Source organism: Notolepis coatsorum, assembly GCF_963971535.1.
Source record: "Notolepis coatsorum genome assembly, chromosome: 4".
Lineage (NCBI taxonomy): Eukaryota > Metazoa > Chordata > Actinopteri > Aulopiformes > Paralepididae > Notolepis > Notolepis coatsorum.
The window spans coordinates 143,015,775-143,029,612 of NC_140168.1; the positions used below are offsets into that span (position 1 = coordinate 143,015,775).

The 13,838-nt window shown below is 40.8% G+C and overlaps 1 protein-coding gene across 1 annotated transcript in view; it reads left to right on the forward strand.

The window, feature by feature from the left end:
• The window catches only part of polr2a (RNA polymerase II subunit A), an 87,311-nt gene that overhangs the window by 26,771 nt on the left and 46,702 nt on the right, over window positions 1-13,838 (forward strand). The window contains exons 12-15 of the mRNA XM_084312994.1: window positions 1,080-1,248; window positions 2,937-3,031; window positions 3,175-3,378; window positions 7,988-8,210. Coding sequence (XP_084169120.1) covers window positions 1,080-1,248; window positions 2,937-3,031; window positions 3,175-3,378; window positions 7,988-8,210 — 691 coding nt within the window. The remainder of the gene's footprint in view (window positions 1-1,079; window positions 1,249-2,936; window positions 3,032-3,174; window positions 3,379-7,987; window positions 8,211-13,838) is intronic.

Sequence of the window (13,838 nt, forward strand, 5' to 3'; positions counted from 1 at the left end):
ACAGCTCAGTGGATGAAAACATGAAGCCACGTTACAAAGCACAAAGCGCAACACTTCCCTGGCTCGCATTAGGCCTGGCAATTTTGTTTGCCATTGCTATGTCATTGTCTATACATTGTTCTAATGCATTTATTTCTATTAGACCAGTGGTGCCCAACCAGTCGGCCGTGGTCGACCAGTAGATCAATGACATGCAATATAATTGCCACGAGCGATGGGATAATATACTGCTGTCTACTATACTTTCTTGTTCGAATGCACGGAATGAGGAATGAACTATACATGTCTATACATTGTTCTAATGCATTTATTTCTATTAGACCAGTGGTGCCCAACCAGTCGGCCGTGGTCGACCAGTAGATCAATGACATGCAATATAATTGCCACGAGCGATGGGATAATATACTGCTGTCTACTATACTTTCTTGTTCGAATGCACGGAATGAGGAATGAGGACGGCACGGAGCTGATTCGACCCCGATGTTGAGTGAGAAAGCCCCCTATGTCATTTGGTGCGCACCTTTATCTAAAGCACCCGACGGGGACATTTACCAACACACTACCTCTCACTCTCTCTCCATCTACACACAACCATCAACTTGTACACACATATGCACACACAGCCTTCTCATTATCTAGATATCTCTATACATCATATCTATAATTGCAGATATCTCTGTGCATTTTATCTATAATATTATTATTATATTACATAATATATTATGTCAATGCTCTACTTGTTTAGCCTACTCTCCTGTGTAAATACTCTGCTAGCTCGCCATTCTACAGAGATCTAGGCTACAGGGCCCATTGCTGTAACCTGGGTCTCCATGTTGCATCATGTCATTCTGTCGGTAAACTATATCCTTAATCGAAGGCTGTCTGCCTCCAATGAATAATCTGGCCAAAACAGTTACTATGAATACCTACATTTCTAGTACATAAACGAGAACTGAACCACCTTGCCTGCGGTGCGAGTGCTGTGCGCTACCCGTTCAGAAATGCAGTGCAGGAACTTTAGACGTTACACTACTTAATGGACCAAAAGTCTTCATATCCTTGGACTCTTTGCCCCGCAGGTGATCGTGGAGAACGGCGAGCTGATCATGGGCATCTTGTGTAAGAAGTCTCTGGGGACGTCCGCCGGCTCCCTGGTCCACATCTCCTACCTGGAGATGGGCCACGACATCACCAGGCTCTTCTACTCCAACATCCAGACGGTCATCAACCACTGGACTGAGACTGAGGGTAAGGAACCACGAGGGTGGGGGGTGGATGGGCTGGAGAGGAGGGGCTGGAGAGGAGGACCGGAGGGAGGGAGAGGAGAAGGAGAGGAGGACTGGAGGGAGGGAGAGGAGGACTGGAGAGGAAGGGAGGGAGTAGAGGGCTAGGAGGAGCACTAGAGGAGGGAGGGAGAGAGAGAGAGGACTGGAGAGGAAGGAGGGAGTAGAGGGCTGGAGAGGAGCACTAGAGGAGGGAGAGAGAGAGAGGAGGACTGGAGGGAGTAGAGGGCTGGAGAGAAAGCAGAGAGTAGAGGGCTGGAGAGGAGCACTGGAGGAGGGAGGGAGAGAGGAGGGCTGGAGCCTGGCCTCTGTTGATTGTTTTTTTTGGATCAAATCCTTTTTTTTTAATTTTTTTTTTATACCGGTACATGAAACAAGACAACCCCAGGAACAGCCGCTAGCCTGTCTGATATATTGTATTATTGTTTTATGTTCTGTCTTATGTCTGACCCTATGTGATGTCTCGCCCTTTTTTAATTTTTATCTTAATTTAAATTTTATTTTGTCCTTGTTTTTATTATTGAGTCTTATTTTTGTTTGTCTTTTATTTTATCTTTTATGTTTTCCTCTTCTCTCCTCTCTTTTTGTCACCTTCACCCCTTCCCTCTTTCTCTCTTTCCCCCCTCTTTCCTCTCCAACTTCTGTTCACTCTATGTTACCTGATGTGTACCAAAAAATGTAGCTAGTGGCCATTGCCCACTGGTAAAATTAAAAATTAAAAAAAAAAAAATTAAAAAAAGAAACAAGACAACACAATACAGTAACAATAATAATAAACAAGACATCACAGGACAATAACAGCAATTGACTCTTTTAAAGGGGAACTATCTTATAAATGGCCTTTTTTAGTGTTTAGCATTGTTTCCTAGCTATGTGAACTTATATTAATATGATCTATGTCTCTAATTCTCATATTGGCGCATTCTTCCAATTCTCCTCTCACAATATTCACCCTCACTGAACTGAGTCATCTGAAAATGTGATGATTTGTGATGTCAGAGAGACACCGCTGCATGATAATGTGGCTGTGTGGCATCAGGTACATGATGAGCTGCACACAGTGGTTGGAGCCCAGGCTCAAAACGGCTCGAGATCTTGAGGTAGAAAAATGCTGTTTTTGAGGACTTGATTAGAAATACAAAACAATGAAATAAAAAAATTACAGAGGTGTTCCATAGACTTACAGGAATTGTGTAAAAGTGCCAAATAGTGAAAGAAATAGTAAAATAGTTCCCCTTTAAATTTGAAATAGTAAACGGTAGTTCTTGGTGTCATATCATTGTACAGTTGAAACCTACTTTTTAGTTTTGTAATTCAGGGTATCTGCTGGGTATTAAAATTCATAATTCTCAATTTTAGGCCTTAAAAGGTATTAAAAAGTCTTAAATTTCTTTTGGACCGGTATTACATTTTGGGTAGGGGGGCAGTCCGGCTGTCGGGAGGTCAAATAATATTAAATATATTAAAGGTTTTTGTATTCAAGTCTGGAATGGAACGTGCAAGAATTAAAATTGGCGTGCAAGTGCAGCTTCCATGCTGTGTCGTTTTTTTTTGTGCTAGTATGGTTGTGAAATTGGTATTAAATGTTGCTCTTAAGTGGTATACAAAAATCAAACGTTGAAACCTGTTTAATCCCCCTCGTCATTTCTCTAGGTCATTCCATCGGTATTGGTGACTCAATTGCTGACGCCAAGACCTACCTCGACATCCAGAACACCATCAAGAAAGCCAAACAGGATGTGATAGAAGTAAGTCGCTGGTAACATTCAGGACGACTCATTTCAAACCTATATTCCACCGGAAAAAAACAAAGCAAAACATAGACTTAACCGAAGTCGACTTCCGTTAAAATCCTCCTGTTTAACCCTTGCCTGTCTGCGGCGTCCCACAGGTCATCGAGAAGGCCCACAACAATGAGCTGGAGCCCACCCCTGGTAACACGCTGAGGCAGACCTTTGAGAACCAGGTGAATCGCATCCTGAACGACGCCCGTGACAAGACTGGTTCCTCCGCCCAGAAGTCCCTGTCTGAGTACAACAACTTCAAGTCCATGGTGGTGGCCGGGTCCAAGGGGTCCAAGATTAACATCTCGCAGGTAGGCAGCGCAGGCTTCCAAGGAGACCGGGGTTTGGTCGTTGACACGAATCCACTTTCAAACTAGTAGAATTAAATAAAAAAAACGACAGCAAAGCGCTCATGATGACGATGGGCGAAATGTGTTTTTTTATTATTTTTTTTCTACAATGAACTAGACTTTAATAAAAATATGTATTATCTGTTTGATAACGAGAGTGCCTTTGACTACTGCCTCTTGTCTTACTCTAGGGTTCAAGAGATTTTTGGTTGCTGTGATTTATCAAGGGAGAATCTATCAGCAACTCTTTGGCATGGATTCGATGGATGCTCTCAAAATAATGCTTCTAAAATTACTTTATTTATAATTGTATGAATAAAGAGCATTCTTTTTTAGAACATATGTATTATAATAGGATGAATAAAGAGCATTATTTTTAGAACATATGTATTATTATTGGATGAATGAAGAGCATTGTTTTTAGAACATCCATCTGCCTCCAAAGAGTTGCTCGTTGAAGGGCGAAGTTGCGACGGATCCTTTCAGTTATCTTTTATCTTAGTTTTCGTTTAATGTAACATACTCTTGGAGGAGGGATTATGACAGACAACAAGGAAATCAACGACTCTTTCAAATCATTTTATCAGAGTTTATATACATCACAGGATACGTGGAACAGAAAAGGGGCAACTAGAGGGGGGTATTACCTTAGAAGAAATTCAGAGTGCGATTAGAGGCATGAATGCTGGTAAATCTCCGGGAGGGGATGGATTTCCTACAGACTTCTATAAAGCATTCTCAGATCTGTTAGCCCCAAAGCTCCTCACTGTCTTTGAAGATACGTTCCGGAGGGGAAGCCTACCGGGAAGTATGAAGGATGCAATTATTACATTGATTCATAAGAAGGGCAAAGACCCACAGCTCTGTGGAAGCTATAGGCCGGTGTCCTTAATTAATGTGGATGCACGGGTCCTGGCTAAGATATTAGCGACAAGATTAGAAGGATGCCTTCCACCTAGATCAAGTAGGATTCATTAAGGGACGGACTTCTGCAGATAATTTACGTAGGCTTTTACATCTGGCTTGGCAAACGAGGAACAGCACAGAACCGGTAGTAGCTTTCTCTCTCGACGCAGAGAAAGCATTCGATAGAATTGAATGGGAATATTTATTTGCGACTCTTAAGCCTATGGGATTGGTAGCTCGTATATTACATGGGTAAAGCTACTGTATGAATGCCCAAGGGCATCAGTCCTTACCAATGGGAACATATCCACCCCTTTCAAGCTTCTACGCGTGACCAGACAGGGTTGTCCCCTTTCCCCTCTTATATTCGCACTGGCCTTAGAGCCTTTAGCTGCGGACATCAGGGGAAATGTGAACATAAAAGGCATCGTGGCAGGTCAAGAAGAACACGAGATGCTATTATATGCGGATGATATTCTATTGCTATCGAGCAATCCAGAGGCTGCGGTACCAGAGATTCTATCTGTGATTGACTCCTTTTCACGTATATCAGGTTACAAGATTAATTGGAATAAGTCGGAGGCAACGCCATTGTCTACTCTAGATTGTGCCCCCCCTGATATCCGCAAGAATTGGAGATTTAAATGGCTCCCATCTGGTTTGGTCTACTTGGGTGTCACAATTACTCCAGGATTGAAGGATAATGCAGGTGAATTTATTACCATGTATCCAAAAAAATTAAAATCTATTGAACTGGTCAAAACTGAATCTGTCATTGATGGGAAAGATAAATACTGTAAAAATGATGGTAGTACCCCAGATTAATTATGTAACATACATGTTGCCTTTGGAATTCCCTCCCCCTAATAGGGCCTTGAGCTGCTTCTTGTGGGCAGGTAAGAAACCCTCTTTCAACAAAACAAAATTATATGCATCAGTCGAGGAAGGGGGTTTGGGATGCCCACGAATAGACTGGTACCATTATGCCTCTTCACTAAGCCAACTGTCCAAGGTTAACCTGTCTGAGATCCGGGCACCTGCTTGGATAGCGATGGAGAAAGAGCTAGTAGAACCATTATCAGTGCAAGCCTTCCTATCCCAGACGAGAGGGGAAGTTCCTCATAGAGACCCAGTACTGACATTTGCTAGAGAGAGTTGGAAAAGGGCTCACCAGATATGTAGCATGGACCCCTACTATACAAAAGGATCTTCAATTTGGTATAATAAATCATTTAAAATGGGTAAAAAGTCTGTAATATGGAAAGACTGGGCGGAGGCAGGGGTAATGTTAGTAGAAGACTTGTTTGATGGTATACACCTACGTTCCTTTGAGCAGTTAATGTTTAAATATAACTTAACCAGGACAGATTTCTGGAAATTTTTACAAATAAGGAGCTGTATTACGACAGCAAATAGGAAGAAAAATATTGCCCCTATCACTGATATTTAGGAATTATGGAGAGTTAACGGGAAGCGCCCAGGGGGAACGTCTAGGTTCTATGACATGCTTAGAAAACACGAACTCCCAAATTATGAGGGGGCCAGGATAACATGGGAAAAGGATTGTGGAATGCCCATATACCTAGAGAGATCTGGAAAACAACAGTACAGTCATGGTACTCTATAGCCCGAGACATGCAGACACGTTTAATTAGATTCAAGATAATGAATAGGAGTTACTGGACTCCATCGAAGATGTCAAGACTGGGTCTTAGGGGAGATGATATGTTGGAGGTGTAATAAAAATAGAGGTACATTGTAGGGCTGGGCGATATGACGATATTATATAAATATCGGGTACAGTTCATTAACGATACACTTTTTCAACGTATCGTGGATATCGTGATGTTTTGCCCAAGAGGATTGTGTCGCGTCAATCTGTCCACACGTTACTCGTTCATATCTCAGCCTGTGCTGAGATATGCCCATTCCGCGGTCTGTTAATAAAGTTTTCAATCAGACAGATGTATGGAAAGGCTTTTATTATAACATTCGTTGTAGTAAAATCATTATGCCTCATTTAGCATCCTGTGAAGCACTGGTCTCCTACTCGACGGCCGCGGGGAGCTAACGTTAGTAGCTTTGTTGATGTTCAGTGTTCACTTCAGCACACGGGACATTCAGGAAGTCATAACGCTTGCCGATTGGTGCTAAGAACAGCAGGGCGGGTGCAAGCGGTGTGACGTCATTGGCAGACTCGACTGTCAATCAAAATGATTATGTTTCCGTCAGAATGAATGAATGAAAACTGTATTAAAAGGTTGCAGAATGGGTACAATACAGTACAGGAGGATGAAGACCAGAAAAAGACTTTCGGCTTTTTTACATAAGGGTCCTCCATTTTCAATTCATCAAAACATTTAGAGACATACATATATACAGTAGTTTCATAAAAATGCTAAAATGCTATTTATTGATTGATTGATTTAAAACTTTAACATATTGCAGAATGGGTACAGTACAGCTCAATACATACAATTGTTAAGGGGATGCAGACCAGAGAAAGACTTTAGTCTTGTTTACATCAGGGTCCCCCATTTTCAATTCATCATATTTCATATCTAAATCATATAATATCTCGTATGCAATATATAATCTAATAATCTAAATCTAATATAAAAATGCTAAATGCATGGGTATTTTATTTTGTCTTTAATGTTAGCTTGCAAACTCAAATACTGTCTTGGTAAGCCTCATAATGAATTGTTTGGGGTAAAAAAGAAAAACATCGTGATGTGTATCGTGTATCGCCGAAAGGTCAGAAAATATCGTGATATCATATTTAGGCCATATCGCCCAGCCCTAGTACATTGGTTCACATCCTATATGAATGTGAGATGGTTCAGGACTTCTGGTCAGCTATTATTAAATATATCAACTACATATTGGAAACGAGGTTCATTAAAGGGCCTGCATTATGTATATTGGGCATATTGCCGGTGGAGACTGAACTATCCTTGTATGTATGCTCTTGGATAAGGCTGGCCCTCATAACAGGATGTAGGATAGTATTGAGACATTGGAAACTAACAAAGAAAATCAGCTTTAGAGAGTGGAATGATGAGATTGCTAGATTAGCCTTTTTTGAGCAACTTATACACAAAATTAATAATAGTGTACATATGTTCAAAAAGACCCGGGGTCCATATTTGAGAAAGATGGGTAAATAAAAGTCAGGATATCTTAGGTCCGACGTATACTCTCTGTACATTTTATAATTATACATTAGATAGGCCATAGATAACCGTAACATGTAACAACTGATTATATGATCAGGGTGAGGGATGTGCTAGACTGTAACTTTCTTGGTGTTTATTTCTTGTGTTTTTTTTGGGTTTTGAATTTTTATTTTTTATTATTTATTATTATTTCATATATATATATATTTGTTTTCCAGGTTGGTTTTCCTACCCTTTTAGTTTTGAATCACAATGATATGATGTAGAAAACATATAAAAAGACTATGAATAATACGTATAGTTTTGTTTTTGTATCATATGATGTGGAAAACATGTAAAAAGATTGTATGAATAATGGAAAATGCAAAAAAAAATTACGTACTCTTTATTATTCAGTATTATCATTCACAGTACACTCACCGAAATAGACCGTACACATCACTCAATACTCCTTCCCTCACTGCCCCTCCTCCTCCCCCCTCCAGGTTATTGCCGTGGTGGGACAGCAGAACGTGGAGGGTAAGCGGATCCCGTTCGGCTTCAAGCACCGCACGCTGCCCCACTTCATCAAGGATGATTACGGCCCTGAGAGCAGAGGCTTCGTGGAGAACTCGTACCTGGCCGGCCTGACGCCCACTGAGTTCTTCTTCCACGCCATGGGAGGCAGGGAGGGGCTTATCGACACAGCCGTCAAGACTGCCGAGACTGGTGAGTGGGGAGGGGTGTCTGGAGGGGAGGAGTGGAGAACAGGAGTGATGATTGTCTTGTAGGATGTTTTACATATTTTGGAAATATTTGGTATGTAGCTTATCCACTGCAATAGCCTGTACTATACATACACAAATACATCTATGTACCTTATCCACTGCAATAGCCTGTACTATACATACACAAATACATCTATGTACCTTATCCACTGCAATAGCCTGTACTATACATACACAAATACATCTATGTAGCTTATCCACTGCAATAGCCTGTACTATACATACACAAATACATCTATGTAGCTTATCCACTGCAATAGCCTGTACTATACATACACAAATACATCTATGTAGCTTATAGGGGTGTAACGGTACGCGGATACGTACTGTACCGCGTCAATGTGGTCCTCCGGTACAGTACGGGCTGTGCACCGTACGATTGCAACGGTGCGGAACCTTTTTTTGCGGAACTTAAATCCCCCCGGCCCCACGTAATTTATCAACAACACTGCGGTCTGCTGTGAGCATTATAAAACAAACGTGTGTTTAACCGACCGTGAATTAAAGTGGCAATGCTGTTTGTCATTTTAACAGCAGATACTTTCTTAAATGCCATCCTCCCAACAGAGCAGTGTGACTGGGAGCTCTGATGGGTTCGCTTGCTGGTGTTAGCATAGCCGAAGAGCTAGTTTTAGCTTAACGTTACCTTGGCTAAAGTTGGGACTATTCATAATCCAGCAATAATGGCTGCAGACCTGCAAGCAAAGTACAGCAAGTTGGCAAAGGAGTATTCCAACGTAAATCACATTTTCACCAGTAAAGTTACAGTCTTTCCATCTGCCGGTAGCTCCATGCTAGCTAACCTAGCTCACGCTAGCGTCGTCACTGAACCACCTCGCGTACACAATTAATGACATGTTGCGGACAGCCATATCGGTGACAATGTTTAGCTTTTAGTGCCAAATGATAAGAGTCTGAGGCGGAGTCTCAAAAGAGAATGTTGAATATTTATTGTGCAAAAATCACAACAGATCCTCTCCAACGGAGCCTTTAGACTGAGTAGGGTATATCTGCAGAGCCACTTGGTAACGAGTGCAACACCGTGTAATGTCCGTGTGGATCGTTGGAGTAGGGTATATCTGCAGTGCTGCAGCCCCATACTCGGTGTATAGATTTGTATTAGTATCATAATCAATCACCTGTTGTTGAATAAATACCATTACTTTCTAGTTATTACTAAAAAACAGTATATATAAAACAGTAGCTGTATAAAAAAAAAAGTATAATTTATATAATTTAATTAATTTTTATTTTTTTAATGTATGCACTGGTATCGCCCCCCCCCCCCCCCCCACTGTACCGAAAAAATACCGAACCGTGACTTCAAAACCGAGGTACGTACCGAACCGTGGATTTTGTGTACCGTTACACCCCTAGTAGCTTATCCACTGCAATAGCCTGCACTATACATACACAAATACATGTATGTATGTAGCTTATCCACTGCAATATCCTGCACTATACATACACAAATACATCTATGTACCTTATCCACTGCAATAGCCTGTACTATACATACACAAATACATCTATGTAGCTTATCCACTGCAATAGCCTGCACTATACATACACAAATACATCTATGTAGCTTATCCACTGCAATAGCCTGTACTATACATACACAAATACATCTATGTAGCTTATCCACTGCAATAGCCTGCACTATACATACACAAATACATGTATGTATGTAGCTTATCCACTGCAATAGCCTGCACTATACATACACAAATACATCTATGTAGCTTATCCACTGCAATAGCCTGCACTATACATACACAAATACATATATGTAGCTTATCCACTGCAATAGTCTGCACTATACATACACAAATACATCTATGTAGCTTATCCACTGCAATAGCCTGCACTATACATACACAAATACATCTATGTAGCTTATCCACTGCAATAGCCTGCACTATACATACACAAATACATATATGTAGCTTATCCACTGCAATAGTCTGCACTATACATACACAAATACATCTATGTAGCTTATCCACTGCAATAGCCTGCACTATACATACACAAATACATGTATGTAGCTTATCCACTGCAATAGCCTGCACTATACATACACAAATACATGTATGTAGCTTATCCACTGCAATAGCCTGCACTAGTATACATACACAAATACATCTATGTAGCTTATCCACTGCAATAGCCTGTACTATACATACACAAATACATCTATGTAGCTTATCCACTGTTCTTGTGATTATGTAGTTTAGTAACTTGTAAATGTTAATTTCGCTCGTTTTTGCCCCTAATAATTTGTGTGTGCGAACCGGAAAAATCATTTACTCGCAGTGTGCGAGTGAAGATTACAAACGCTCCGCTGTTAATAGTTCAGAAACTACAAGTCCCACAAGGCGCATAAACGTCCAATCACAGTAGAGTTTCCTGCTGTGACGCGGCTGGTTTCATGCGAGTGAAAGGAAATGAGAACACAGATACGCGCTGGAAAAGAAAGTCACGGTACCATAGGCAAGTTATACATTCAGAATCAGACAACGCAAACAATTCAGCCAGCCATGAAACCCATTCATTTTTATTTTGAGCAAAAGAGAGACGAGGAGAAAGAGGAATCCGGCGAGGCAGCTAATGTTACTGAGGCGGATAACGTTAGCGAAGTTAGCACACGCACATACACGCACACTGTGGGCCAGCCAGTGACTTGTGGTGTGTGCTATTGCACAGATGTGTGTCCCGTTCCCGTTTGCACACGCACATACACACACATACACACACATACACACACGCACATAGTAAGCCCATCACTGGGAACGCTGAGAGGATAGGGGGGCTGGCTGAGAATATCTGTGTCTATCTGTGTGTGTGTCTCGCTCTCTCTCCCTCTCTACATCTCTCTCCTGAACCTATTTTATTCAAAAGGAAGACATTGATGGACAGTAGCTATACGTATAAATTATAGCTCAGTTGTAGCTGTAACAGAATAATTGTATTAACTAGGGGTGCACCGATGTATCGGTCGGGTATCGGTATCGGCCGATAAGTGCCTTGTTGACTGCAATCGGCCTATCGGCCTATCGGCCGATAAGCTCGAATGTGCCAATGGCAGTAGCCGATAAATATCCATCAATTTGTGTAGCGTCAAAAGACAAAAAAAAGTTCACTCGCGACCTCCACAACGGTCCCCAGTCCCCCACACACACAAGCTACTGCATCAAAGTTACTACTTATGATTAACAAGGCATTCGTTTTGTGGCATTAACGTTATATAGTTAGTGTTACACGTTCAATAACATCAGCATATTATTTACCCGAACGTAGCAAGCCCGCGTTCATACTAGCTCAGTTCCTTCCGTTGTTCATAGAGCCCTGAGTTTTACCCATTCTGCAATCTGTTAATAAAGTTTTCAATCAGACACATGTATAGAAAGGCTTTGTTTTATTATAACAATTGTTGCAGTAAAATCATTATGCCTCATTTAAGTCATCCTGCGGAGCTAAAAGCTAAACGTTGGCCGCGCCGTGCGCCGTTGTTGTTCTAGAAAACCTCTCACGTCAAAATCAATGGCGGACAAAAGCCGAAGTAAAAAATGTATATGCGCTTGCCGATTAGTGTGTGACGTAATTGGCAGAATCGACTGTCAATCAAAATTTCATTGGTTGAGACTCTGTTTGAGACAATTATCCAGCTGCAGCCCAGCCGGTAGACCAGGGCTATTCAACTAAATTGTTCAGGGGGCCACATTGTCAGAAACCCAAGGGGCCAGGGGCCGGACTGCCACGGCGCCTCCCCGTGCTATGAATATATGTACACTTGACCAAACACGCAACCACATTTTCACAACTTTTATTTAACTACATTGCAAAAGTAGTATACTTTTCAAAAAAAGTGCTTCATTTATGTGCCACATCTGCAACATCTCCTGCAGAAAGTGCTTCATTTATGACTGTGCAACAACTGCAACATCTCCTCTTCAACATTTCAATATAAAAATAAAATAAAAAACAAACAAGTGCATGATGTCCATCTGAACATTCTAACATCAACACTTGAACAAAAAAACACATTTATAGTGCAGCTGAGCTTATGAAAAAGTGCTTCATGTCTGTGCAACAACAGCAAATCACAGCATCTTATTAGCACGTATTGTCCACTCTTAACTCTCAAACATCAGGGGGGTGGGGGGCAGACAGGCCTAGCCTACATACACACATCTAATGAGAGCGATTGCACTTCTTTGACTGGGCAATGGCAGAGAAAGAGGGTTCATAGGAAGTGAGGGCTACCCGCAAACAGTGATGCATGCAAATGCTCATTTGTCAAGGAGGCACGTTGCTTGTTTTAATGGCATTCATGTGAGAGAAACTGGATTCACAGGTGTATGTTGAGCCAAACATTGTTAGCACAGATATTGCCAGCGTTTTTATTTTGGGGAATGTCTTGACATGAATACACTTTATCCAAAATGTTGTGGTGGATTCATTCTCAAGTGCCTGCTTCAGAGCAGATGATGCTTGCATGTAAATTATTTCAAGTTGCAGGAGACCTTCATCAATGTGAAGTGATGCAAGGAACTCTTGTCCTTTTGTGGAAATAGCAGCTACATTGGCAAATGGGTTGCTCACAAAATGCATCAATTCTCTGGACATGTCAAATTCATCAAATCGACTTGCAAAGTTTTCCCTCAATTTATCAATGAAATCTGTCATTAATTGAGTGACTTTTGGCTCAATTGTGCGTGTTAACGTTGACATGAAAAGAAAAAAGTAAAAAAATAAATAAAAATTTTTTTTTTTTTTTTTTTTTTTTTTTTTTTTTTTTTATTATCATGTAATCTTTGGCGGGCCGGTCAGAATCATCCCGCGGGCCGGATCTGGCCCGCGGGCCGCCAGTTGAATAGCCCTGCGGTAGACCATACTGGGAGAACTAGTATCTAGCTGCAGCCCTGCAGAACATACTGGGAGAGAGATAGTGCTATTTCTTGATGTTTCCTTTTTTTAAGTAAGTAAAGAGGCCTATGTTCATATCGGTGAGCACAATTTGTAACACAAATATACAGTAGTTTCATAAAAAAAAGAAAAAAAATTGTAAAAAAAAAATTACCAAAAAATAAAACATATAAAAAAAAAAAAAAAAAATGCCACAAATATCGGTATCGGTCGATTGTGTTAGTTGAACTATCGGTATCGGCCGATTGTGTTAGTTGAACAATCGGAATCGGTGGCAAATTTTCATATCGGTGCATCCCTAGTATTAACTATTAATTAACTATTATTCAATAGCGTTTCAATTATAATGAATTAAATAATTGTATAAAGGATTTTCCATGTTCTGTCATCTAATAATATATTCCATTGCCTTTCCTATCTGTATCAAAGTCAAAATGTTGGTATCGTGACAACACTACAACATACAAAAGCAGCTTGACAACCGATATCCTTTGCGTCTAGTAGGCATGGGCCAATGTGTGATTTTGGTGGTATGTGCTATTTGCACAGATGTTTAGCACTTAGTATGCACACACACAGTATAATATGCATGTAATAAATAGTTTGTTAATAAACTCTGTTACTTGAACAATTTTCA